At 32.0% G+C, this 26,990-nt stretch overlaps 4 protein-coding genes across 5 annotated transcripts; 3 read left to right on the top strand and 1 right to left on the bottom strand.

Moving 5' to 3' along the window:
• On the top strand, positions 6,378-8,557 carry LOC109362472. Of its 2 annotated transcripts, none has more exons than XM_019608284.1 (3): positions 6,378-6,510; positions 7,246-7,502; positions 8,154-8,557. In XM_019608284.1, exons 2-3 carry the CDS (start codon positions 7,278-7,280, stop codon positions 8,265-8,267), a joined length of 339 nt encoding a protein of 112 aa, XP_019463829.1. In that variant the 5' UTR covers positions 6,378-6,510; positions 7,246-7,277; the 3' UTR covers positions 8,268-8,557. The 2 variants fall into 2 exon arrangements, with proteins under 2 accessions (XP_019463829.1, XP_019463830.1); XM_019608285.1 differs by having other exon boundaries at positions 6,392-6,515.
• On the top strand, positions 11,232-12,872 carry LOC109362471 (60S ribosomal protein L32-1-like). The gene is made up of 3 exons (XM_019608283.1): positions 11,232-11,375; positions 12,246-12,427; positions 12,516-12,872. Exons 1-3 carry the CDS (start codon positions 11,286-11,288, stop codon positions 12,643-12,645), a joined length of 402 nt encoding a protein of 133 aa, XP_019463828.1. The 5' UTR covers positions 11,232-11,285; the 3' UTR covers positions 12,646-12,872.
• LOC109362470 lies at positions 15,204-17,452 on the top strand. The gene is made up of 4 exons (XM_019608281.1): positions 15,204-15,511; positions 15,604-15,823; positions 15,981-16,026; positions 16,125-17,452. Exons 1-4 carry the CDS (start codon positions 15,385-15,387, stop codon positions 16,212-16,214), a joined length of 483 nt encoding a protein of 160 aa, XP_019463826.1. The 5' UTR covers positions 15,204-15,384; the 3' UTR covers positions 16,215-17,452.
• On the bottom strand, positions 16,657-19,615 carry LOC109362469. Its single transcript, XM_019608280.1, has 4 exons — positions 19,282-19,615; positions 18,167-18,999; positions 17,959-18,057; positions 16,657-17,011 (listed from the first exon to the last, which is right to left on the bottom strand). The coding sequence occupies exons 1-3, from the start codon at positions 19,355-19,357 to the stop codon at positions 17,965-17,967; spliced, it is 1,002 nt and encodes a 333-aa protein (XP_019463825.1). The 5' UTR covers positions 19,358-19,615; the 3' UTR covers positions 16,657-17,011; positions 17,959-17,964.

Genomic DNA, 26,990 nt, shown 5'->3' with positions numbered 1-26,990 from the left:
TCTTTAACCAAAAGTTTCGATTATGTTTTAAACAATTAACAACACAATTTGTAGGTAGTTGTGTGCTGTAAGCATGTTAATAAGGCACTAGTTCCTGCCATGTGTACAGAAAAAGTTTTGTTGCAAGAGGCAAAGCACACTTCTGTAATCTCTATGCCGCTTAAGAAGTTACTTTTCGACTATTGACTGGGGAAACCCTTGGTGCAAACACTCAAGAGTTAACAGAAAATGGTTGACAAATTAGTCGCATTCTTCCGCTTACCGTGTCTGCCGAAAAAATCCAGATTCTGTTTTCAGGATGTGAGATTGTAATGTATTAGGATAACAAGTCCAACTCCACCCTGAATCATATATCATCTTAATTATATGAATACAATATGACTGACTTAGGTTTTACATTCTTGGTATTGAAGTAGTCAATTCATTTTGGATTCGAGCCATTCTCATCTAAGTTGGACATTCAAGAACGAGATAAAGTATTGTAGTCTTCTTTTAGCTTGTTTGATTGTTTTGTTCTGTCAGACATGTGAAATAAGGTGAAAGAAGACTACGAGTGGAATGGCAGGTCTGAAATAAGGTGAAAGAATAAGCTAGAATTCCACCATTTCCACCTCTCATTTTGATTGTTCACGACTTGGAGAACTTCGAGAGTTCCTTGAACTTGAACGCGTTGTGACCCAGTGTCATATCTTCCGGTTCACCTATTAGAATAACTAGGTGTAACTCAACCCAAAAGATGTGTTATATGGGGAATGTTGTCCAAGCGGTTATAAATGGTTCTTTGCTTGTTTCTCAATTGATGTGTTGCTTTAACACTTCACACATGCTCGACACCCAGGACTAGACATCTAGTAGTGCAAATCATTGTTAATGCTTCTTTATTCTTCTACTCAACTGAGATTCCATATTTATAAGATTTCAACAAAGAACCACTATTTCCTATTTTAGGTATGATTTATGATATGGAATCTCAGATCATGGCCAGTGTGTGTTTGGACTGTGTTAAGTCTTGTCATTGGTTGACTTTTTTTGTGTGCCTTATTTCGGTAAGCCGATGCATGTATTGATTAATGCCATGGGTCTGCATCCTATACATTTATGTGCTTAAATTTGTTATGCCACCTGAGAAAGGTCTGAAAAGAATCATGTTACAAGAAGAATGATAAACTTGAAAAGCAAAATCGATGGGGTTCACATGAAGGGACAAGATAGAACTGTAATGTCTATTCTTCGGTTTTTGTTTGAATGTTTCTTCGACAAAAAATAGATCCTGTATAACTTGTACCATCACAATCGTTCAAGAAACAATTTGACCACAAACGAATTGTATTTTGAATATACTTGTATAGGAGTTACATGCTTTTTTTGACAATTCACTAATCAGCTAGAAGAAAGATGGAGTATTCTGTTTCTTAGCCTGTGAATCTTTTGGATGATATTAGAAACTATTGGCTTGGTTTCAGAAACAGATGGAAATGATACTTTCTAGGAATGACTTATTAATAAATATTTTGGAGTGATAGTTTTGTTATCTCATGAACTGATAAATTGATAGAGAAGCATGACAGAAAGGCATCTCTATATTATAAAACATTCTGTGGCTCCATTGAACCCTTGATAGTCAAGCTTCATAACTTCTATCATGTTTTGTTCCTGTTATTTGAACCTTAATCATCTCATTAATATTTGACTAATTGGTGATCTTGTGAGGAGAAAATTACTTGGTGTTATTGAAGAATTTGTACATATACTAATGAAACATTAGTCACCATGATTAAGAGAGTTTTCTCATGTTGGCCAAGCAATGTGTTCCTTTTCAGACAGCAGGGCCATTACAGGATGTGGCTACTCAAAGAACATCAGTTGTACAGATACCAGGGTTTCAACATTCATGAGAAACTGATTGTCATGTTATTTTATTATGCCTCATTTTGTCTTAGGCTTCATCATTTGTGCTTTGGACATACAAAACAAGATAGATTTAGAAATGAATGCATAAAAGAGAAAGTATATGTATCACTAATTAGATGTCCTTATCTGTATGAGGAGAAGAACTCGTAAGAAGAGTAAATTAAGTTGAGGAAATACTGATAGTCAAATGTATTCGAAGACCAAAAAAAGCTATATGTGAAAACATTAAAAATGACTTGGAATCATATTGTCTGTCTGAAGGTTACAACATAACACGAGGTTACCTTTCGAACCATGTAGCCAACTCCACTTGATAGGAAAAGGGTTTGCTGTTGTTGTTTCTTTTAGCTCCTTAACTAGTGTTTAAATGTTTTTTTCAAGACAATCCTGCTATAGTATAAACTGTATTTTGATGCAGATGTGGCTCCCTCTGGAATTATTTTAACTGTCTACATTTTTTTCTACCTGCATTTCTTTCATAATTTCCACCCATTATTCATTTTATGGTAGTCTGATAGGTATGTAAATTTGGATTACATGCTTTTGTTAGGAGTTTTGTATGTATTGGAAATTTGTCTTACATAATATTTTACTCATATTAATATTCTGAAGCAAGGTGATGCACAAGTTGTAAAAATCCTTCAGTCTTATTTGTTTACCAAATAACATTTTATATCCCTAAATGAATAGTGGATTGAGAAATTGACTAATAAATAAACGGATAAATGTAATATTATATCTATTTTTAATTATTGAACGAATTTCAGCTAATTTAGAATTTCCACATTACTGGTACTCTACTTCCTCACTCCTTCTATTCCAATTTCATTTCATTTCTCACTTCACTGATTCACTCACTCTTATATCATAATTCAATTAAGCTTTGGTTTGTTGTAACTGCTTCAGCAATGTTGGAGAAGGGTTTGTTAATAATGGCTACCTATGCAATGTTCACTGTCTTCAAGGCTAGATTTGTGTCAAACCCACCATCCATTTCCCTCAACTCCGGATAGTAAAGGGTATATTATGAGTTGTTTATTGGAGGAGGGAGTTCCAGGGTACGGGGAGAGTCACAAGTGAGACATCAACACCACGTCTTGAACAGAGCTTTTCCTTTTTTTAACTCTTCCCCGCATATTCAACGTGAGACTTCACACTTGAATAAACCCAACATATACTAACAATATCAATGTTTTTTATATTGTCAACGTATCATATATTATTTATGTATTAATTACTCTTAAACAAAAATAAATAATACAAATAAACAATAAATATATATTGACAAAACTTACAGTATATAAATATTAAACTCATTTAAAAATGTGTTTACAAAGCTTAGTTTGTTAAACCTCACTTTTGCAAACAGGTTTGAGACACTGTTTCTATTGGTTCAAAACAGTCACTGTTCCTTTCTCTCTTTTTTTCATCGATTACCATTCAATTCCTTGATAGATGATTATTGTATGTACTGGCCTGGCACTAGGTGGCTGAGGCAGAATATTTTTGGTGGATGTTGAGCTGGACCAAAGTAGACACACATCATAGTTGATAGTTGGATACTCAAATTCAAAGGAATTGACAATGTGGTCTAGGTACATAGAAATACACCATCATTCATGAAGAGGAAGTTAAGGAATAGTGTGGGTTTACATCACAGCCCAATTGATAACTTGGCCAACCTAAAGAGTTGATGTTTGGGTTTCACCTAGCTCTCATGATATACCAATGTAAGGTTAACTTAACTTCCAAGAGGTACTCAACATCAAGGGATCACATCTTATGTCCCATAATTTGTGTTGTTCTATATACTATAAGTAATGATTGGTCAGAAAAATATTTTATAATAAATTTTAATTTAAATATATTTTTTTCAACTCATCACAAGTTCATGATACATGAAGTGACATTCATTGTTAGACAGTAAATTCACTCCTCAATCTAAGAGGTACAACCTATTGGAGGAAGATGCAAATAGAATGGAAAATGAGAACAAATTAATCCAGATGAATAAAAACACAATAAAAATGGAGAAAAGTTTATAAAAAAAAAATAATGTCATTAGATAAAGGAGAAACAAATTAAAAGGGACTACAAAAGATAAAAAGGGAAATAAAATAGAAGTGCTTATATCTATTAGTGTTATTGGTTGTCTCATATATACCATTTTAAGATGGACAAATCAAGTATTTTTTATATTGTCCAACCTTTTTCCTTTAAGATTTATTATGTCCATCTCTTTATTTCAATTCTGTTGGTTATCATCCCTCTTGTCATTCTTTCTTTTGTCAACATCAACTCTCAACATAATTAGGACTTTGTTACAATCACTTGCACTAAGTTTTCTCATATTATGAGGTTGATATTGATCATAAAGAACAACGGTGACAAGAAGGTTGACAGTGACAAAGAAAATAAGAAGAATGATAACTAAGACAAGAAGATTGACGATGACAAAGAAAATAAGAAGAATGTTAATAAAGAGAACTGAGAGAAAGAGATGGACATTATGAATCTTAAAAGAGTGATGTTGGCCAAAGTTAAAGAATACTTGTCTTGCCTACATTGCAATATAAGAAGGTAATCCTTAACACCAATGTTTTGCATAAGTAAGCACTTTTATCTCATTCCATTTATGTCTTTTATAATCCCCTTTAATTGTTTCCATAACCTAATGTCATTATTTTTCTACCTTTTTGCTTTCTTATTCATCATGGTTAATATGGGTCTTGTTTTTACATTCTAAATCAATATGAATTTGCATCTTCTTCAAGCAGGGGCATACCTCTCAAGCCAAGGTATCCTTGTTGAGTTAACACAAGCGTAAGTTGATATATCATCAGGTCGAGGTGAAACTCAAATGTCGACTCTCGGACTGACCTCCAATCTTGATAAACATGTACTCCCCTTAGTTAGAATTGTATGGATTGAATAATTCAAATTGCAATCAATAACACTTATGAATCCGAAAAATACACATTATTGCTTGTACCGATAATGGGTTAGAATCATAAGAATCACGATTGTGTGGTGCTTTGTCAATTCAAGCATGACCTAGTAGACCAAGTTATTGTGGCTAGTGTTTAGGGAAGATTTGACACTCGAGTCAAGAGACTCTAAGGAGATTTAATAGAGGAGATGGTGAAGGTATTGGGGTGAATATGTGATGAAACAAAATACATATTTATGAACCTTAGATGATTGGTGGTTGATAAAAAACATTGGGTGATAGATAAAAAACAATGGGCAGCAAATGAAAAAAGTGGGCGGCCGATTAAAAACTCGGATTTCTAATATATTTCTAAGTAAATAGTCAAACAAAACTATAGGATAAATAAGAATTATATTTAAATAATAGTTGAAATAAGTAATAATTAAGTTGGAAAAGAAAATTATGAAATAAATCTTATAATAAACATTTAGAGAGAATAAATATACCACAAAAAAAAAAGAAACAATCTTATTTTTAGTCATAATTTTATAATTTCATTATGTTTAAAATATGTGCCTGCATTGATCATGGTTTTTGTTTAAAATTTATATTGATATATTATTTATTATTTAACTAATAATTATTTTATCACATTTGTCAATATTTAATTGAAAAGTTAAATAAAAAATTGTATTTAACTAATAATTATTTTTAGTCACATTTGAGGGAGTTTTGTTATATTTTTCTTCCACTTCTTCCTAAATATAAAAGTTCAAAATTTTGTGAATTCTAATAATTTGATAAAATTTTAGGATGATGAATTTAGACTAACTTTCATAAGGGGTAGACTCATTTTTTTAAAGGTGGATAGTGTGATTACCATCATTATTATATCATATAGAGTAAATTAATTGTTACTAATTTTTAGTTAGATTCTTCTCCATTATTAGAGGAAAAAATTATTAGTTTTACATTTGATTTTAGGAATAGAAATATTATACAATTATACTTAATAAATAAAAATGTCAGATAATATTATTTTTTCTTTTAATTTTGAGGTACTTCCCTCTTAAGTAATAGAGATAATTTCCACCCATTAAAATGGATTGTCATCAATCTTGGACGACGAGCCAATGACTCACCAGCTTAAACTGAAAAATTTGACCCAAACCATTATTAAGTATTCTATGAGGATGTAAATGGTTTCAAACTAAACCATGAAATACCAATAAAGCATTGATCCAGTATCGCTAGATCCTAAAATGATCAAAATGTTAAAGATTTTTTCAGGAGTGACACTTATTGGGAGAGACAATCATACATTTTAAAAAATTAGTTCATTACTAAAAGATAAAGAAATATCATTAGTAGTAAAAAAAAAAAATTAAACCATGAAATCGATAAAATTGAAATAAATGAAATTGAAATTTTAATTTGGTTTACTTCAATGGTTCTACCCAAATTTTGACCGTTCAATAGCGACCAGGTTCGATTTCACGCTAAGATTAATTTTTTATTAGCCCAAGCCCATTACCAGTAGCAACCCAATGTCTGAAGTCTCTCACTCTTCATCCTTCCACAACCTCATCATCTTCTCCCATCGTCCTGCCACCACAACGCCACACGTCCCGCCGCCGGAGTCGGAGCCATCACCGTCGCCATTTGAGGTAAGGTTAACAACGTGTTTGTTGAATATACCATTTGTGGTGTCTAATTGTCAGTGATGCGTTAAATCCAGCGTCATACATCAGTGTTGTATTTTAGATTATATTTTGATTTTCTGTGTTGAGAATTCTTTCAAGTCTTTGATATCACCATTTTTTATTTTTTGCTTTCATTTGAGTTGTCTATTTAATTGATTTCAATAAGTTGAATTCTTTAAACTTGCTTAGATATGACCAATCTATTTAATGTTTGATTTCCTAAGGTACTAGTGATGAGTCTAAAATCTCGCTATGGTTTGGTTACCTGTGGAGAAGACCTTACGGTTCGTTTTCGAGTTGAATTTTGGAGGGGGAAAATGAAAATCGAAGGTTTTGGAGTCATGAAATATACTTTGAGATGATTTTGAAGCCTTCATTTTCCCTTTATTTCCTTCTGAAATTCAACTTGCAAACAGTCCCATAGAAGCTCCAGCTAGAAGGATCTCGAGCAAGAGAGATAGATCAGTTGGAGGGTACTACCTAATAGATAGAGTTAGGGAACCAAAAAAAACCATAGACAAAATTATTAAGCAGAATTCAAATATAAATGATTTGTCTATAAGTAAAGGATAGACTATTATAACTCTTCATTCATGTAGTTGACCTACTCTACTTTTTGGAGAAGATTTTGTTACTATTGTTCTTGTAATGTTTCTATTTTTTTATATATGTTAAAATATGTAGTCCTATGCTATGCAGGAAGTAGATAGCGCAGACATTGATACAGACAAATGGGGATTGAAACCATACAAACTGCTAAGATCTATCGTGATCTTCTCAAGGCTGTCAAAAAACATATTGTGAATGGGAAGGAAGGTAGCAACAGACATTTTTTAGAATTTGTAACCTCGGAATTTCGTAACAACCGTAATTTGTCTGATGCTGTGGCTGTCCAACAAAATACGAAGCTTGCCCGTGATTATACTTTTCTACTTAACAGTGTGCATCATCACAAGGTATCACTCGCTGTTAATTTTGATTGTTCAAATGGGATCTACACAAACTCATTTAATTAAAAAATTAGTAAGATGTGAACAGCTTTAGTTAATATGCATGTAACTAAAGCTAAAAATGCATGTATATTGCTAAATATTCAAGAGGTGCACAGGAGGATGTGGTTTTGACTAGTGATTAACATTGTGGTTTTTGACTAGTGATGAACATTGTGGTTTTAAATTGTGGTGGCCATTGCAATGTGAGTTACAGCCCTCGCAAGACTAAAACTTTTATGCCATATTGTATGTTCAAGATTTGTTTTTCAGTCTATTGCACCCTATTGCAATCTGATGCCGCCACAATGTGATCTAATGTGGTGGTACTGTGATTTAGATCCTCACTCAATTGTGAGGTAATGTTTTTGTGGCAGTAACCGCAACCAGAATATTCATTGTGATTGCATCAGTTGATGTGGTCCAGAATTTAGAACCTTGATGTTCAACATTCTTACCAAGCTGCATTTAGGCTTGATGAAATCCAATACTTAGTCTTTTCATTGCTATTATTTTTGTTTTGGCTCATCTTATGTCTCTATATAATTAAATTTTAAGGAAAAACACATTTTATCTGCCTGACCTATTGACCATGTCTCGATATTGGCAATTTTGCAGGATTTGCTTTTCTCATACAATATTGCCATTGATAGATCAGATGAAGTGAAAAGAACTCTTGGAAAATCTGCTGCAAGTGTTGGTCTTCAGCTTCCAGAGGTTTATCAGCCATAATGATTGATGCTGTTAATTTTTTGCACGCAAGAAAGATATGTACTTTGTAATACTACAGTGAGGGGGTAACTGAATTCAAGCATAAATTAGTTAACATGCATTCTTATTGGTAGTGACCAACCCCTTAGATTTTTGTTGGTTGAGAGAGTTTCTTCTGAATAACAAGGGTCTCTTATCTGTTATCCCATAAATTAAGGAAAAAGATGAATAAGGCTCAAGCTGATGGATAAATAATATCCTGGACACATCATTTCTTTCTAATACAAGAACATTTATCAGTGTGTTATAGATCTTTTGTTTCAGTTTCAGTTTATTCCCACAAACCATTTCTGTGGAGTATAACTGGTTAGTAATTAGATGCTTCTATAGGCTGCTATAGAGTGAACCTAAAATTATAGGTACATTGATGGTTCTGCCATCTCATGGGTCTACTCCAGTCTTGTATAGTTCTTGAACTATTACAACCAACGATAGACTTTTGCAGATGCTTTCCTTAAATCATAGAGGTTCCCCCCTCTGTAATTTTTTTCCATTCTTTTTACATGTTTCATGTTCATCGTATTTGGAAACTTGGATTGAATAATGGTGGTTTAATTTTAAGCCAGTTGTGTTTGGTGGGTTGTCGCAAAATTCAATCACCACACTTGGTATGCATGAATTCAGGGTGTTTGAACCTGTTATGGTGGTTGAATTTTATCATGTGTTCCTTTGCCATGTCAAATTAGTCATTTTTGTGATGGACTAACTTTGAAAAAACGTGTGAAAATTAGGATTAAATTTGTCAAATTAAAACTAGAGGACCAAAATCAAGGTAACCTAGTAAAAAACTAAACCTTTTCGAGATATGTGATTGTTCTTCTCAACAAGGAAATGAACTTTTGATCTTTTATATTAATGTGCAATAAGGTCAAAGATGAAACTCAAATATAAATTCATTGGCCAGTTTTCATTCTCACTAAGTCTATTTTCACAAAACCAATCGAAGTCTACATTACCTAGGTTGAGTTCGAGTTATCAATTTAACCATGATCTCTCACTACTCTTCAACTTCCACTGTACTAAAATTCCAACTTCCCAATCTTTATAACCTACATGACATAAACATAACTTCCTCAATTGGTTCATTATCTGCCTGACCTATTGACCATGTCTCGATATTGGCAATTTTGCAGGATTTGCTTTTCTCATACAATATTGCCATTGATAGATCAGATGAAGTGAAAAGAACTCTTGGAAAATCTGCTGCAAGTGTTGGTCTTCAGCTTCCAGAGGTTTATCAGCCATAATGATTGATGCTGTTAATTTTTTGCACGCAAGAAAGATATGTACTTTGTAATACTACAGTGAGGGGGTAACTGAATTCAAGCATAAATTAGTTAACATGCATTCTTATTGGTAGTGACCAACCCCTTAGATTTTTGTTGGTTGAGAGAGTTTCTTCTGAATAACAAGGGTCTCTTATCTGTTATCCCATAAATTAAGGAAAAAGATGAATAAGGCTCAAGCTGATGGATAAATAATATCCTGGACACATCATTTCTTTCTAATACAAGAACATTTATCAGTGTGTTATAGATCTTTTGTTTCAGTTTCAGTTTATTCCCACAAACCATTTCTGTGGAGTATAACTGGTTAGTAATTAGATGCTTCTATAGGCTGCTATAGAGTGAACCTAAAATTATAGGTACATTGATGGTTCTGCCATCTCATGGGTCTACTCCAGTCTTGTATAGTTCTTGAACTATTACAACCAACGATAGACTTTTGCAGATGCTTTCCTTAAATCATAGAGGTTCCCCCCTCTGTAATTTTTTTCCATTCTTTTTACATGTTTCATGTTCATCGTATTTGGAAACTTGGATTGAATAATGGTGGTTTAATTTTAAGCCAGTTGTGTTTGGTGGGTTGTCGCAAAATTCAATCACCACACTTGGTATGCATGAATTCAGGGTGTTTGAACCTGTTATGGTGGTTGAATTTTATCATGTGTTCCTTTGCCATGTCAAATTAGTCATTTTTGTGATGGACTAACTTTGAAAAAACGTGTGAAAATTAGGATTAAATTTGTCAAATTAAAACTAGAGGACCAAAATCAAGGTAACCTAGTAAAAAACTAAACCTTTTCGAGATATGTGATTGTTCTTCTCAACAAGGAAATGAACTTTTGATCTTTTATATTAATGTGCAATAAGGTCAAAGATGAAACTCAAATATAAATTCATTGGCCAGTTTTCATTCTCACTAAGTCTATTTTCACAAAACCAATCGAAGTCTACATTACCTAGGTTGAGTTCGAGTTATCAATTTAACCATGATCTCTCACTACTCTTCAACTTCCACTGTACTAAAATTCCAACTTCCCAATCTTTATAACCTACATGACATAAACATAACTTCCTCAATTGGTTCATTATATCTATACTATATATAAAACCAAAACTTGAAATAACTTCTCTCATGGTGTAATTTTCATTTCCTGTCCTTGATATTATTTAATTTTTACAAAAAAACTATATAATCCTAAGGAACTACCACCAATACATTAATTAACCACACATCTCACCCTAAATTAAATATTATCATAAACAAAAAAATAATATAATATATAAAAATTGAACATGTAGTATCACACAATATTCATCGGCAGACACGAAGTACCTGTACACACTAGTATATATATATGTCAATCCCTTATGATTCATTTCTAAGTTGAATTGTAAAGGATAATAAAAGAAATTTGAAAATCATAAAATAAATTTATGAGATGACTCCAAAACTAAACTTACAACCACATAAAAATGAATGTGAGATATAGACTTAGTAAGACTAGAGTTAGATTATGAAATTGATGTTTTTACTTGGGCCGGGTTAACCCATTGCCATTGATTTGGCCCAATTTTTAGTCCACAAGAAATACACAACCTTAGAAAACGACACCGTTTAGATTTCAAATATATAAACCGGCTTTCCGCAGCAGCCACAAGACGCAGAAGCTGAAGCAGAGGAGATAGGGTAACAATGGCGGTTCCACTACTTACGAAGAAGATCGTGAAGAAGCGCGTCAAAAGATTCAAGCGCCCCCAGAGCGATCGTAAAATCTCTGTCAAGGTTATTTATTTCGCGATTTTGATTTTAATTGCTCATTTTTAACATCCATTTCGGATTCAGCTGTTGTACTTGCAAATTTTTACATGCTATGATATAATTTTTTGATATTGATTTGACATTATTATACACGAATATCACCATTTAGTTGAAGCTGCATTTCTAGGTTTTTTCTTACTGCTTGTATTACTTCTGATAAGCTTTGCCGATACAAGCTAAAATGTGCTTAACTGCTTATAATAAGGTCATAATGTTTTCTTAAACTAATTTCACATTCTTATTTGCTAAGCTTATTTTCATTAGCGCGAATAAGCTATTGGTAAGATTTGAATTGGTGCAACCCTAACTTTTGTTTGGATGAGGTAATTCAAAATTTATGGGACTTTAAATTGCAATGGAATTGAATTATTCATTTACAAAAAAAAATGTCTGGATAGCTATACCTAAGATTTTAGTAAAAATTAAAGAACAAAACAGACTAAAATGCAAAATTAGATTTTAATGCCCTGACTAATACTGAACTGAATATCATATAGAAATATTTTGTGTTTGAGTTGCATGTGATATCCAGTGTAAGATTTTTTGTCTATTGCTGTAGCATGATATTTTGTTTAAAGAGCAAGTATAAGTTTTATACATGTTTTGTGACAGAGCTGCCTTTTTTTCTTTCCATACATGCCTTTTCTTACTATTTCCCTTTCTACATCTTCAATCAATATATCTTTAAGTCATAGTTTCTTCATTATAAACAAATTGGTAAAAAAATATTGAATTTTATGTTACATATCTGACCAACAGTGTTTAATTCTTAGGTTTGAAGGGGTTGCTTATGTTCTAATGAAAATCCATTTTTGCCTATTTTATTTGCATCAGCCAAGCTGGCGCAGACCAAAGGGTATAGATTCTCGTGTGAGGAGGAAGTTCAAGGGATGTGTGTTGATGCCAAACATTGGTTATGGTTCAGACAAGAAGACTCGTCACTATCTTCCGAATGGTTTCAAGAAATTTGTTGTTCACAATGTGAAAGACTTGGAACTGCTTCTGATGCACAACAGGTGAAGCTCTTGACTTATACTGATCTTGAGAGTTTACTGCTTTACTTCAAATATTGTCTTCTGATTGCTTTTTATTATGTTATTTCAGGACTTACGCTGCTGAGATTGCTCACAATATATCAACAAGAAAGAGGAAGGAAATAGTTGAGAGAGCTGCACAACTTGATGTTGTTGTGACAAACAAAACAGCTAGACTACGCAGCCAGGAGGATGAATAGTCTGAATATGCATGAAAACTTAATTTTTGTGGCAGTGCCAAAAACTTGATTTACGGTTTTATATGTTATCTGATTGTTATCATGCTTTCATGGTATTGTTAAATTGGTTGCTATTTGTCAAATTTTGATTGTTCTGAATTGGAGAGAGCGATTGTCAATGACTTGGTATATCTTATCCTTGGTGAAATATGTTAAGGATAGTTTTGTCAACCTAGTTTATTATTACAACAGTGCTAAATGGTCCAAATTTTTGACTTGGTTTGTTTTTTATCTTTGTAGTTAATATTTTATTTTTTATTCATATCAAATAAATCTTCAATTTGAAAATACTAGCGACATTTAGTTGTTTGTTTTTCACACTATTATAACTGTTATCCATGTTATCCCGACCAAGATGTATGACCTATGCTGTATCATAAGTTGTCACCAAAGTTACTACTTTTATGTTTAAATCATCAATAAAATCCAGGTGCAACTCTTCCAGGCCTGGCTTTTATACTCGGCCAGTAACAATTGCAACTTTGACTGTAGAATGAATTGGAACAAACCAGTCCTTCATACTCTTCCTGATTATAGTCTTGTTAGTACATTATCAGTGGGTGGAGATAAACTATCAAGAGCTTTTTGTTAGTGGGTTTAAATAATGTTTTTGTAATACTATTTTTTTACTCCAAAAATGTTATTTTTCCTACTATCATGTACTAATTTTTCATTTAAACTTAGTTCTAGTCTACTATATAAATGGATTAAAGTAATTCTTCATTTTTTTTATTATTCTTATTTCAGTCTTCCATTAAAATTTGCTCAACTCCAATTTTATATATTTTGATATAAAAGTCAAAATTCATATCAAGAGACTTATACGTAATTTTACAGGCACAATTTAAATATGTTCATTTTAGCCTTGACAATTGTATGAGTTTATATTCCCTCACCATTTTACCCTTCTACCTTCCCCACACACAAGAGTTATTGGTTTTCTCTGTTTATGGTAGTAACTCATTTACTTTCCCCTTTTAACTCTATTTCTTTTTTAAAATTATTGCAACTAAAAGTAATTCTAAGGGTAACTCTTCCCAAATTAAGTATCACACTATCAGGTGTTGTGATATGCACTTTGTATAACTGTTACTTTGGTTTGTTTTATAATTGGTGATCAAATGAAGTAATCAAATATCTCACTTTCTCTGGATAAGTTAATCCTAGAGAGGAAGAAGAAAGCTTCTTTATTTGTTAAGCTTTGTGATGGTCGACATAGGATGAATATGTTTTGTACTATTACTCTACATTCCATTATACAATAGTTATAGAGCTTCTCAATTTAGTAGATTTTGTTATTTGGTCAAGTCTTTCCTTGTGTTCTTAAATGGTCTTCCATTTAATTAACCATTCATTATTTAATTGTTAACTCTTCAAAAAATTAATCCTAATAAGTTATGGATGATATAAATTTGTATATTGTCAATACATAAATATTACATTGGATATATATAAAATTGTTACTCTGGTTAATTATGGGGTTCGCTAATATTAGTTCACTCCATTTTATGAAGTTACATGTTGATTATTGAAGAGATATTAATGAATGAATTACTTTTTGACGGGTTTTGAGTGTGAGGATAGTAAAATTTTAATCTACCTACTAAAATATCCTTTGAGAGCATAGTTTAGTCGAATAAAGTAATGAATCACATTGACCATTTTTGGGGTACACCATTAACATACACCTTTATAAAATGAAGTTGATTCATGTTAACAAACTCTTATATATACATCAATTTTTGCTTAAGTTAATAATAATTAACACATAAATGATAAATAATATATTCATAATATAAAAAAATTCTTACATCATTAATGTTTAAACTATTTTCTGTTAGATATTTCTTGTATTTATAATTTTATATTAAAACTAGTAGTTGTTAATAACAATTAATCTTGTTCTTTGTTACATAGTAATATTTTTTTAGTAAGAATAATTGGGTTTGCTAAGAGCAATAACTAAGGAATCCGTCAACCTTAAAAAATAGTGTAGTTAAATAGATTAAGAATAAACACTTTTTATTTATTAATGTTGCTTTCACAGTTTTGAGTTGAATAATATCTGTACCAAGTAAAAAAATGTAATGTATATCCATGGTAAAGATTTATACAGAATCATTGCATCATCCATCATTCATTTAAATTACTTTTAATAAAAATCAATGATGATAAAAAATGAATGGTAGATGATACAGTAACAGTGTAAATACATTAATATATTGAACAAAACTAATAAATGTTTGCAATTGAATTTATTAGAAACAATGAAAATAAGCTTTGTGAAGTGAGATTGTAGACCCAGTATTGTGAGAATAAGAAGTGTCCACAAGTGGCAAGGAATATCACTTGCCTCATAGAACAAACATCTTAGCTGTTGATGGTGTTTTAGTTAAACAAACCTTTAAAATATGAGGCAATGAAGAATCAATCATATTTGATGTTGCCTTGAATGTGAAGTATAAAGCTGTCATTTATATAATCATATACTATCCTGCATGGAGCAGTAGCAACCTTGCCAAGAAAAGAACCCAAATAATTTTAATCCATCATTTTTCATTCATATATAAGAACTCTCTCACTTGCACAAAATAGAAGCATAGAGAATTTCCTTCACTACTTTTTAGGCTTCTCAAATCCCCAAACTACCTTTCTTGTTTCAAGAAGCTTTTTTCTTATCCAAGACCACATAATAAAAAGATGGCTAATGAGCAAATGAAGCCAATTGCCACATTTCTTTTGTTGCTGAATTTCTGCATGTATGTCATAGTTCTAGGCATTGGTGCATGGGCAGTGAATAGAGCAATAGATCATTGTTTTATTATAGGTAAAAAACTGACACATTTTCTGTGACACATACTCTTTATTAATTGTTTATTTCTTTAGCAAGGTTCTGTTATTAAGAAAATGTTCATGCAGGTTCAGAATTAAAACTTCCAGCTCATTTTTCACCCTTATTCTTCCCTATGGGAAATGCTGCTACTGGATTCTTTGTCACATTTGCTTTGCTTGCTGGAGTCGTTGGTGCTGCATCAACACTCTCCGGAATCAATCATATCCGTTCATGGACCGCTGAGAGCTTACCATCTGCAGCTTCAGTTGCTACCATTGCTTGGTCTCTTACACTCTTAGCCATGGGGTAATCTGTCGCGCTCTACGATCTGTCTGTCGTCTTCATGCACGCAATACTCGAAAAGATTTTACATTACTGTCGAATTATGTGTCGTAGCATCATTCAATAGGTTTAACATGTCATATATGATGTTATTGTCCTAACTAAAATTTAATTTCTGCAGTTTTGCATGCAAAGAGATTGAGCTTCATATCAGAAATGCTCACTTGGTAAGACAAGGAAACTCATTTGCAAACCTTCCTAAGTCTATATATATTTTCAACCACTAGAGTTTGCTCTTAACTCTCTGAAATGTGCAATTTTGCAGAGAACACTGGAAGCTTTTCTAATTATCCTTTCAGCTACACAGCTTTTTTACATAGCTGCTATCCATGGTGTTGCTGCATATATAAGTTAAAAGTGAAAGCTAGCAGAATCTTTTTTTTCTTCATGAGAGAATGTATTTGTGTGCTTGTATTTCTTTCTCTTCTGTTTTCCTCTTTGTTTCCTTTCTGAATTATGTACCTGTTCTGTTTTACACCATTCAAAACTTCAAATTTACAAATTCAGATTGTGGTCTGATTTGAATGATTGGATTTGTATGAATAATTTACAAAACCTTTATCCTTTAATGGAGAACACTATCCATGTCTTTCTAAAATTACTTCCTATAAACTTTCTCCAATGCCTCACCATGGCAAACATAATCTGCTATAAAGGTTACAAGAAGAGCAAGCTGCATCACTTTGATAACCATGTTCTGGCCTTAAATGAACATAGGGCACAATAGAATCATAATAATATTCTCACAAAAGCCATGTATGAAAAGATAAGTAGTCATTTAAATCCTTCTACAAGGTTTTTTTATTTTTACTCAGGTACAAAGCCTTGACAAATTTCTTACAACACAATCCACAATTCCACACATAGAACTATAAGGAACTCTTAAATTGTTATCCACATAATGGAATTATACCTCATTGCAAAATACTAGTAGAATTAAATATGCAGTTTAGAAGACTCAAGTATTGAGCTGTAATTGTTGCTAACAACAATAACTGCAACAAAACTCACTATAAGTAAACAAACCTTATATGAATTATATAGTTGGGCCTGGTTGCCCATTAAATTTCGAAAAACCTTCAAGGTCAAAATATCACAAAATCTTTTGACAATGTTCTAAGTCTTCACAAGTTTGACGCATTGCTTGCATTTCTGCAAGAAAAACAGAAGGCAGATATTTGTCAGCCATAACGTGGTTATAACTTGTAAGTTCAAAATGTATACTGATACTACTCAGATAATACTCAAAGTAAGCATTATCATAAAGAACAAGACAACTTATAAATTAACCAATACTATTAAATAAATCCAAGTGTACCTTAAATAACAAAATCTGTGTCCAAAAGATATAAATATTCTATCATGCTCAGGCTAGAATGAATGATAACAAAGATGCGTCTTCAGAATAACAAGCACACACTAATAATTCTACAGAATCATGCCCGCCCAGTGCAACAACATTTTAGCAGTTTTCTTCTTTTATTCCTCATTTTTTATTGTTAAGCTACTATTCTTACATTCATTTTTCGGATGGTATGCATATTTATGGTTAAGTAGAGTCCTTATCTCGTTAAATATACTGCTAGTACTATGCAAAAAAAAAATCATCATTGGTTGTTACCTCATCCACAAATAACTAACACCTTAAAAAATATAAGCTCCACTGAAATGCACCAAATAGTAGCATGGATTATATATTACCATAAAACATAACATCTTTACTTCTACACATTCAATCTAGTCACTAAAATTTGGTCCAAGGACCTATGGCAAACCCGGTATTCACTTAAGTTATACAGGCAGTAGTTAGTGAAAAAGGAAACACACCAAGCTTGTCTATGCTAAACTAAAATTCATAGCAGCGTCAGTAACCAAAACGGTTAGAAACAATGTAACCGGGTAAGCAGTCCAAGCAAACCACAAATAGGCATTAAACAAGTGCAGCACATCCATCTCAGCCAGTACAACTTTTTATGTTAGAAGGGGCAACAACAGCAACCAAGCTTTTATCCTACTAGGTGGACTCAGCTACATGGATCGAATGACGCCATAATGCTCTATCATAAAATATGATTTTATAAGGTAAAATAACTCCAAACCTGGATTCATCTATCTGAGCCTGACACAACTTCAAACAATCCACAACAACTCAGCCATGAGGTCTGTTGCACGATATGAGGAGCTGATGCTACAAGAGGCTGCACATCAATTCAGCAAGTAAAAATAGTTTTTGAATGATTTTTCTACAAGAAAAAACACAAACCGCAATTGTGTGGTCAAACTTGTATAGATGAGAAAATGCAAAACCTGATATTCAGAGGATTCTGGGGTCTCAGAAGCCTTAATATGTTCGGCACCATTAGAGGATCTAGTGAAAGGACTAGCAGACAATGAAGTGATTACTTTGCTGTCACATTCCTTTGACTTTGTTTCCTCCAGATTTGACATTCTAGCACTCTCATCAGTTAAGGGATATACAGGACCCTCATCTATCTTCATAGCTAGATCGGTCACTCCTAGAGAAGAGACTACTGACTTCTCTAGTAATACACTTCCATTATCACTGTTTTCTGCCTCAGACAAAGAAGCTACGGCGTTAACTGAATTAACAGAAGACTCTGCGGCTGAATTACCACTCTCCTCAACTGGTGCATTTTCAGCAATCGAAGTCGTATTGGAAGGTGAGGAGTCAATGGATTTAACCAACGCATGACATACAATAGCCTCTTGAATTGAATTATAATCTTCATCCTCTGAGTTTTTCTCAGTGACGGGTTTGTCATTTGAAGTACCACTGGCATTCTCATTCCCGTGATATGATTCCTCGGCAGTCTCAATTTGCTCAAAACATGCATCTTTACTCTCAGGACTCTCCTCAGGTTTCACATCTCCCTCTATTAAGACAACAATATCCTGCTTTTCTCCTCCCACTTTGTCAATCTGAATATCATTCGCGATATCTTCCACGGACTTAGGATCAGAAGCAATTGGTTGAGCAGCTGGTGGGTCTCTCTCTTCAACCTCTTCACTGCCTTCATTAAATGGATTTTGATGATGATTATCATCGTCATAATGTTCCGGCGAACTAACCTCGCCGTCATCACTTCCTTTCTCATATTGGGACTTCAAATCATCATTTTCTGACATTTCTTATCAAATAATCAATCAAACCAACCAAATAACATTAACAATAACAAATACCTAGGTACCCAACTACCCCAAATACAAAATTCCAATCACATAAATGCAAAACAAGAAGAATTAACAGATACCCATGTAACCAAATAGACCCTAAAAACATTATATAAGAAAAACAGATAAAATCAATAATTGAATAGGACCCATCTATGAATAATTGTCAGTTAGGTGCACATGCATATTCAAAAAAGCATTAAAACAATAAAGCTAGTGGGCAAAAGTACCTTGAATGTTATTGATGTTGTGTTCCTTTTGCTTCTTTTTCTTGGCAGCTTTTCTCTTCTTAGGACCTGATGGCATGATTGGAGTGAAATAGAAGCTTTTACCTCTCTGTCACTATCCCCTCAGTGTCTCTATTATTTGGTTGGAACAATAAAGGTATAATAAACACAGAGTAACCCAAACCTACAGAAAAATACTCACAGACATTGAAACTGAAGTGAAGACACAACGACTATTTAGTATTAGGTAATGAAAAAGGTGAGACTTTGTTATTGTTAAAACTTAAAAGTTTCAAACTTGGAGCTTAAAACACGATAGATAAAGTTTCAAACTTGGCAATTATTGAAATTGGTCATTTGGGTATCTGGAGAATTCAGGAATTTGGTATATATATGATGAAGAGGTTGATTCTGTTTTATAAAATTACTCTATGAGCTAGTCGAATTATTGCTAAAGATTTCATCTTCAATGGTTTTTATCATTCAATTATTTTTAATCTTGTTAGTAACCAATAAAAATATATGATTGTAATATCTATGTACTAACACGCAAATATTTATATATAATTATCATTTATCCTTCGAAGTAAGTATAAATAGAAAGAAGAGGAGAATAGAAAGGAAAAAAACATAAACATATGTCAAAGTGAGTATACTTGTGAGGAGACATTTTATTTTATTTTCAGAGTATAAACCTGTTTTTTTTACTATAACAGTAGATTATGTTCATATGCTATTTGTTCTTTTCGCATGTTCTTATGTTTTTGGAACTTTTCTTGTAGGCTAGTAGAAGTTAAGTTTAACATTTCTGTTAATAAAATACACATTTATTTTAATTAGTTTTTCATAACATTATCTTTAGCTAATGGTTTTTGAATAACTAGCAAATAATAATTTTGAAAGTATGATAAATTTTGAATTAATTAGTTTAAATGAAAATAATCTCACATTATAATCTAAACTTTTATTCAACTAACTAAGTTAATATAATTGAAAATGATAATTTTACAAAGTTTCTTAATATAATTTTTTACACACGTGAATCTCAACTAGTCAAGAAAAAAGGTGTGAATAAGTTGGTCCCATCCACGAGGAGTGCCAAACATATGTGGCATGTAGATAACATGTGAAACTTCCATGACATTCATCATTGCTACTCAATTTCTTTCATAAACTCCATGCATAATCTTTAGAGGATTCTTTCCTCGAGAGAAGAAATTAAAGTGGGAATAGAGTAAAACGTGAGAGGTACTTAAGAGAAGGAAAAATAAGTGGAAAAAAAACAGGGTGTGTTTGGTTTTAAGAAATATTTTCTATTTCTATTTTTTATTTTCATTTTTAAGAAATAATTTTCATTTCCATGTTTTCATTTCCTGAAAATATGTTTGTTATTATCATTTTCATTTTCATAACTATACACATTAAACTTTATAAACCATGATAATTACTCTTGTAATGAATCCAATTCTAAATTTTAATTACTAAAGTAGTCAAACTAATGATTTTATAAATGTATACATATTTTATACTTGCATTTTCTTTCCAATGTATTTTATGTCAATAATACGTTGAACATTTTTAGTTGTTGGACTTGTCATTTGCTATTACAAAAGGGTGTGAAAAGTCATAATGAACATATCATGCAGTTGCAGGTGTTTTCCAAAAAAGATAAAATTAAAATAAATTACTAACGTACAAGTGCTATACTATTTAATTAAGGTTGTAGTAACATCAAGAAGCGTCAATTTTCATCCCAAAATCATATATTATCATAATCATCATCGAACTATTTCAACAATATCATAAGAGAGACGAAGAAAAGTTATTATGTTAAGAGGTAAAGAAATAAATTTTATTATGAAGATGTGTGATAGTAAGGACAAGGGAGGCCCTCATCAATTGATTTCAACATTTTGTTGATTAGCAAAGAGAGTAATTGAAAATAATATGCTCCTCATTCCATATCTTTTAATGTTTAAGGTTATGCACATAGTTTCAAAAAATATTAAATGAAGTAAAATTCAATAAAATTTGACTAAAATAGTCATATTTAATACACATAAACAAGTGGATTAAAAATGAAATGAAGAAACATGTGGATAAAATATTAGTAATAAATAAGGGTATAATTGGAAAGTAAAATATAAATGTATATTGAGTTTTCAAAACATCAAAAGATTTGGAATAACATGAAAATGTTAAAACATCAAAAGATATAGATAGAATGAACTAATAAAAGTCTTAAAATTTTCAATAAAATGTCATTGTCTGATTATTGAAAATATTGGAAATGATATTTTTTCATTTTCAAAATTTCCGGAAATGAAGCTCATGTTTTCAAAAATATGAAATGAAAACAACACAACAAACATGTTTTCAACCTCATTTTCTGATTTCATTGAAAATGAAAACAGAAAATGGTCAAAACAAACATACCCTTAGTTTTTTATATTGTTTGATAGGAGTGAAATGAAAAAAAATAGAAGATAAATATGTATTTTCTTCTTGATTTCTCTTGTTTGATTGAATAAAAAAGTGGGAATAGATAAAATGTTACACAATGTAAATATTTTATCTACATATAGAAATATTTTATGTATAACTTAAACATCTAATAAGTCAGGTTGAGTTAGTTTGGTTCCCAAAGTTAAACTAAAAACTAAACGGAAGTGATTTTAAAAAAATGAATCAAACCACATTATTTGTAGTTTTATTTGATCTAATTTTCAATTTTATTTTTAAACACATCAAAATTTGAACATCCTTAATTCTTATGATACATCTCCTTTGAAATAATTAACCCTTACTAAGAAAATAACTACGCAGGCAGTCATGAATTCCCAAAAGTAAATTATGCTTATTATAATTAAAATAATAATAAATATGCTATTTTTATATTAAGTAATGTTATAATATTTGTCATAAAAGAAATAAATGCCTATATGACATAATTCTTTCATCAACTTTTGGTTCCATTATTTAATTTGAATGTAATATTATATACTATTAGTCTAAAAATATATATATAGTAAATACATTATTGTAAATACTCAATTTTGACTGGGGTAAAATATTTCAAAGCAAAAAGGGGGAGGAAATTTGAATTTCAAACATTGTGCAACTGAGTTTTTTCCCTAGCCCAACCAGAAACCCTAATCCCCACCCCCTTATTTAAGCCTAACTTAGATACTAACCTAAAGAAAGATCTGAAAATTGCAAGATAAGCAAACATTGTTTTAAAAAAAGAAAAAGATAGAAAGGAGAAGAGAGGAGGAGTAAGAAGGAAGGGACTTCTCACACAACCTCAACTTTCATTACCCTCAAGCTCTTTTCAAGGTTTATTTACCTCATTTGTTTTTCTTCTTCTTCATTGTATGTTTTAGTGTTAATAATGTATGATTTTTTTTGAGTTTTTTTTTCTGTCAGAAAAGTGTTCTGAAATGGCGGCTGCTGGACGATGTGGGCTCGGCCTTAAGCCCCCATCGCAGCCCCACTGTGTAACAGGGAAGGACTGGACAACAGCCATGGAGGGCTGTCTATCCACAGCCGTGCCCAAAGGGGCTGGAGTGTTGTTGAAAGGTTTTTCTTGGGGGAAGAGTTGGTTTTCCTCTCTCAACAAATCGTCCTGGCAGTAGTGCCAATTTGTTGAAAGCGGAAATTCTCTCAATTCAGTGTGTTTTCTTTTTATATGATTAAGTAAGTGAACTCAGTTTTCTTCTTTGTTTGTCATCTCGGCTTTTTTGAAATAAATTTCAACGCCGATATAATGGTTTCAAGAATATTCCAGTTACAACTTACTTCTAATAATCATGTGAATAAGTTATTCCTTCTTTTCCCCATCTCGGCTTTGTTAGAATAAATTCTAACGCTGGTACATTGGTATCGAAGCAATCCCCTATTACATAATTATTAAGTACCTTTGCATACCATCTCGGTTTTGTGGAATAAATTCCAACACCGGTTTAATGGTATTCTAATGTACAAAAGTGATGAATAGTTAGTTGTTAGAAACAAATAAATAAATAAAGAACAAAAAAATAATAAATTTAAGTGACCTTTATTTATTTAAAACCTTTCATGTTCCTTTTATTAACAAACCAAACTTTTTCCTTAAGGAAGGTTGGTATTAAAGAATAAATAAATGGTGGAATGTAAATAACAATAAATAAAGTTAGTAAGTTAGCTTCAACACTTTTATATATTAAAAGGTGTTTTCAACAAATAAATTTATTGATGACACTTTACTATTTTACAATTCACACATATTTCAAGATTCAATTGTAGTATAGTATAAAGTTATATCGAACCACAAGGAATTGCCTAATAGACCTAATAGAATGAATCATATGAACATTTCAATGCACAAATAATGAGTTAAACATATTTTGGTTTTGATTTGAATTGAATTTCATATAAACAATTAACAAGAAACATAAACTAAATATTAACAAATTCTTGAGGAGACAAGATCATTTTGAATAAAGAAAATATTTTTCAACTTCTTATGATTTTGAACTACTTAGATAAGTTCTTATGTTTTACTTTGATTAACTCCAAACACCAAGTTCTAAAATCCTCCTTTTAGTGTATGTTCTAAAATGGTAGAATGATAATCACTTATATTTATTACTAAACAATATTACGTCCACAAGAGACTAGGTTATCACACCCTAATCTTGGCTACTATAATATTGAAGCAGTAATGAATATAAGATCTTAAGAAAAAGCTTAACTTGGAAAATAAACTAAGTAGTACAACTACTTCTTAGTTTATTTGTTAAGTGTTTAAGACAAGTAATTTTTATAACTTGAAATTAGTTTTTAGGTGATCAATCTGAAAAGAATATTAAGAATTTATCAAACAAATAATATTAACCAAAGCACCAAATTGAATGATTAAAATTCAAACTTTTTATAATATAAGAAGAAGTAGAAAACATAACCATATTCAAAAGAAATTGTTAGGAGCATGAGCCATCCATCCAAGGATTGGATGCTTTGAGTTCCAAATGAGATTACAAAATTGATTTTTGCATCTCATTTGCCTTCTCCTTTTCTCCTCTTGAATTATAAACTAAAATTACAAAACTTACTTAAATAAAACTCCTATGAACTAAGAACGGGAAGAGAGAACTTCAGGGAAGAATATCTAGGCAGAATGGTGAATGATATGTGTGATATATGATGTTTGATTTGAATGAAATGTGCCTCTATTTATAGAAGTTTCCCTGGAGCCGCTGAGCTGTTTGTTAGCACCGCTCAACAGCTAACCAAACCCTTCAACATGAGATTGGTCACTTGATCAAGCAACTCCGTCACCTCCTTAAGCTTGACTCATCAAAGCTAGTTGTAAGCTTTGGGACCAGCTATGGTGAGCTACTCTGAAAAGCCTATGGTGGGCTACTTGAAGTGATGTCATTGGTGACTTCATGGTTTGCTTGATGGCTAAGTCAAGCCTTGGTGCACACCGCTTAGCACACCTGTAGCACAGCTAAGCTGCTTATTCAGCAACTTTGACCGTGCTGATTGAGACGTGGTCTGGTGCTTGATGACTTAGGCAGGAGTCTGGTTCACCGTTGAGTTGTTTGGTTGCACCGCTGAGCTGCTTGTTGAGCAGCTTGGACGTGTGCCAGGCTCGTGTCTGACCGTGCCAAGCTTGAGTTCTGACCGTGTCACGATTAGTCTGGTGCTAGGCTGAGCGACCAAGCAGGTTCACTCAGCTACTTGCTTGAGCAGCTTGGTCTAGGTCAGGCTGGTGTCCAGGTCAGCTTAGCGTGGCTTGGTCCACGCCCAGCTTCCTGCTTGAACACCTTTATTTTGACTTCTTTTTCATTTTGACAATCAGTCTTTTTCCTCTTTTCTTCTTCTTTCTAAGTCCTACAAAACACATAAAAAATAAATACAAACATAAATATACAAGATTGTGATATTTTATATAAAAAGTATTGTTTTAAGTTTGTTTTTCTCAATTATGCTTAAGATAAGTGCCATAAATATGTATGAAATTTAGATATGTTTGACACTTATCAACTGCCCCGTCTAACAGTGGTCCTCGCGGTTGGCTGCACCGTCATCGCCCCGGTGGACGGTGGTGCACCACCTTGGCCAGCGGTAAAGCTGTTCCAGCAGCCGTTGGTTGTCCAACACAAAAAAAAAGGGTTACCCCATGGTAACCCCTCATCCTAGACCTCTAGATTAATTTAACCATAAGTCCCCAAATTGATTTACCCTAGTCACCAAATTGATTTTTGAAACCTAAACCCAATTTAATTCTACTCTAACCCTAGACACCCAAATTAATTTAACCTAAACCGTCAAACCAATTTCAAACCCTACACATTAAATCTCCAATTTGTTTTCTACTTTTGATTATTGTTTAATTATTAACTATATGTTTTTTTTTTGTTTCTGTCGTGTTTTTTTATTTGTTTTTCATTTTTCATTTTTTTATTGTTTTATGTCATTGTTTATTATTTGGTATTTTTTTTTTATTATTCGGTATTTTTTAGTAAATATTATTTGTTTATTTAGTAGTCTATGTATATGTGTACGAGTGCCTTGTCGCATTACTTCACGTCGTCTAAAATGAGGTAAAGTAACCCCACTATAGGTTTGATGCCTTGTCATGTTACTTTATCTTCATAAATAAAATTTCAAAATACTTTTAAAGGTGACATATAAAAGAATATTTTAAAAAACGATATGAAGTATTTCTACTATAGGCCAAGTGCCTTGTCACATTACTTCATGTCGTCTAAAACAAAGTAAAGTAACTCCACTATAGGTTTGGTGTCTTGTCGTGTTACTTTATCTTCATAAATAATTTTCAAATAAATTTAAAGGTGTCGTGTAAATGCAATAAAGAAAAAAAATATTTTTTTAAATGATATTAAGTAATTCCACCATAGGCCAGGTGCCTTGTCGCATTACTTCATGCCGTCCAAAACGTGGTAAGGTAACCCCACTATAGGCCTTGTGTATTGTCGTGTTACCTTATCTTGTAAAATAAATTTTTTGAATAATTTTAAAAATGACATGAAGTGGTTCCACTATAGGCTGAGTGCCTTGTGGCACTACTTATGTCGTGAGATGAGGTGAGGTGGCTCTACTATAGGACTAGTACCTTGTCGCGCCACATTGCCTTATTAATTTTTATATGGATAAAATAAAAATATATCGACTAATCAACTATTTTATGAAAGAACTATGTAGCCTTGATTTTTCTATTGCAGCTAAAGATACGTAGGAGCAGATATTCCCTATCGGACACAAAAAATAAAAAATGTTTTTTTTCTTTCTTTATTTTGTTTGATAATGTGATGGCAAAATTAATGTTTTGAATAAATATCCACATAACTAATCTAGGTACAGTTTTTATTACGGGTGGTATGATATGCCTAATACCTTTCGTATCCGTAACCGACTTCCGAACTTAATTTCTCTGACCAATCTTTTAAAAAAATTAGTTTTTCATGTTTTTCCTCTAAAAATATTGATGACGACTCCATTCATTTATTTGCATATTTCCCATTGAGCCCATGAAGATGGGATAGCACAATTATCCATAATTTATTTTTATTACTTATATTTTAAAAGTCAATTATAATGTGGTGAATATTAAGGTGATAGTTTAAAAAACTATTATACTTTTGACCATACATCTTTTTTCATTTAATTTTAACTTTAAATTTTGATATTAGTAAATTCAAATC

This window comes from Lupinus angustifolius, chromosome LG12 (genome assembly GCF_001865875.1).
Source record: "Lupinus angustifolius cultivar Tanjil chromosome LG12, LupAngTanjil_v1.0, whole genome shotgun sequence".
Taxonomy (NCBI): domain Eukaryota; kingdom Viridiplantae; phylum Streptophyta; class Magnoliopsida; order Fabales; family Fabaceae; genus Lupinus; species Lupinus angustifolius.
The sequence above is the reverse complement of the archived record's forward strand: the minus strand, read 5'-3'. Positions and strand labels throughout refer to the sequence as shown.

Coding starts and splice junctions, on each gene's coding strand:
- LOC109362472 (XM_019608284.1), top strand. CDS start 7,278: ATGGGGATTGAAACCATACAAACTGCTAAGATCTATCGTGATCTTCTC. Junction 7,503..8,153: donor ACAGTGTGCATCATCACAAG/GTATCACTCGCT, acceptor GCAATTTTGCAG/GATTTGCTTTTCTCATACAA.
- LOC109362471 (XM_019608283.1), top strand. CDS start 11,286: ATGGCGGTTCCACTACTTACGAAGAAGATCGTGAAGAAGCGCGTCAAA. Junction 11,376..12,245: donor ATCGTAAAATCTCTGTCAAG/GTTATTTATTTC, acceptor TATTTGCATCAG/CCAAGCTGGCGCAGACCAAA. Junction 12,428..12,515: donor CTGCTTCTGATGCACAACAG/GTGAAGCTCTTG, acceptor ATGTTATTTCAG/GACTTACGCTGCTGAGATTG.
- LOC109362470 (XM_019608281.1), top strand. CDS start 15,385: ATGGCTAATGAGCAAATGAAGCCAATTGCCACATTTCTTTTGTTGCTG. Junction 15,512..15,603: donor AGATCATTGTTTTATTATAG/GTAAAAAACTGA, acceptor ATGTTCATGCAG/GTTCAGAATTAAAACTTCCA. Junction 16,027..16,124: donor ATATCAGAAATGCTCACTTG/GTAAGACAAGGA, acceptor GCAATTTTGCAG/AGAACACTGGAAGCTTTTCT.
- LOC109362469 (XM_019608280.1), bottom strand. CDS start 19,357: ATGCCATCAGGTCCTAAGAAGAGAAAAGCTGCCAAGAAAAAGAAGCAA. Junction 19,000..19,281: donor CAACATCAATAACATTCAAG/GTACTTTTGCCC, acceptor AAGAAATGTCAG/AAAATGATGATTTGAAGTCC. Junction 18,058..18,166: donor CAGAATCCTCTGAATATCAG/GTTTTGCATTTT, acceptor ATTGATGTGCAG/CCTCTTGTAGCATCAGCTCC.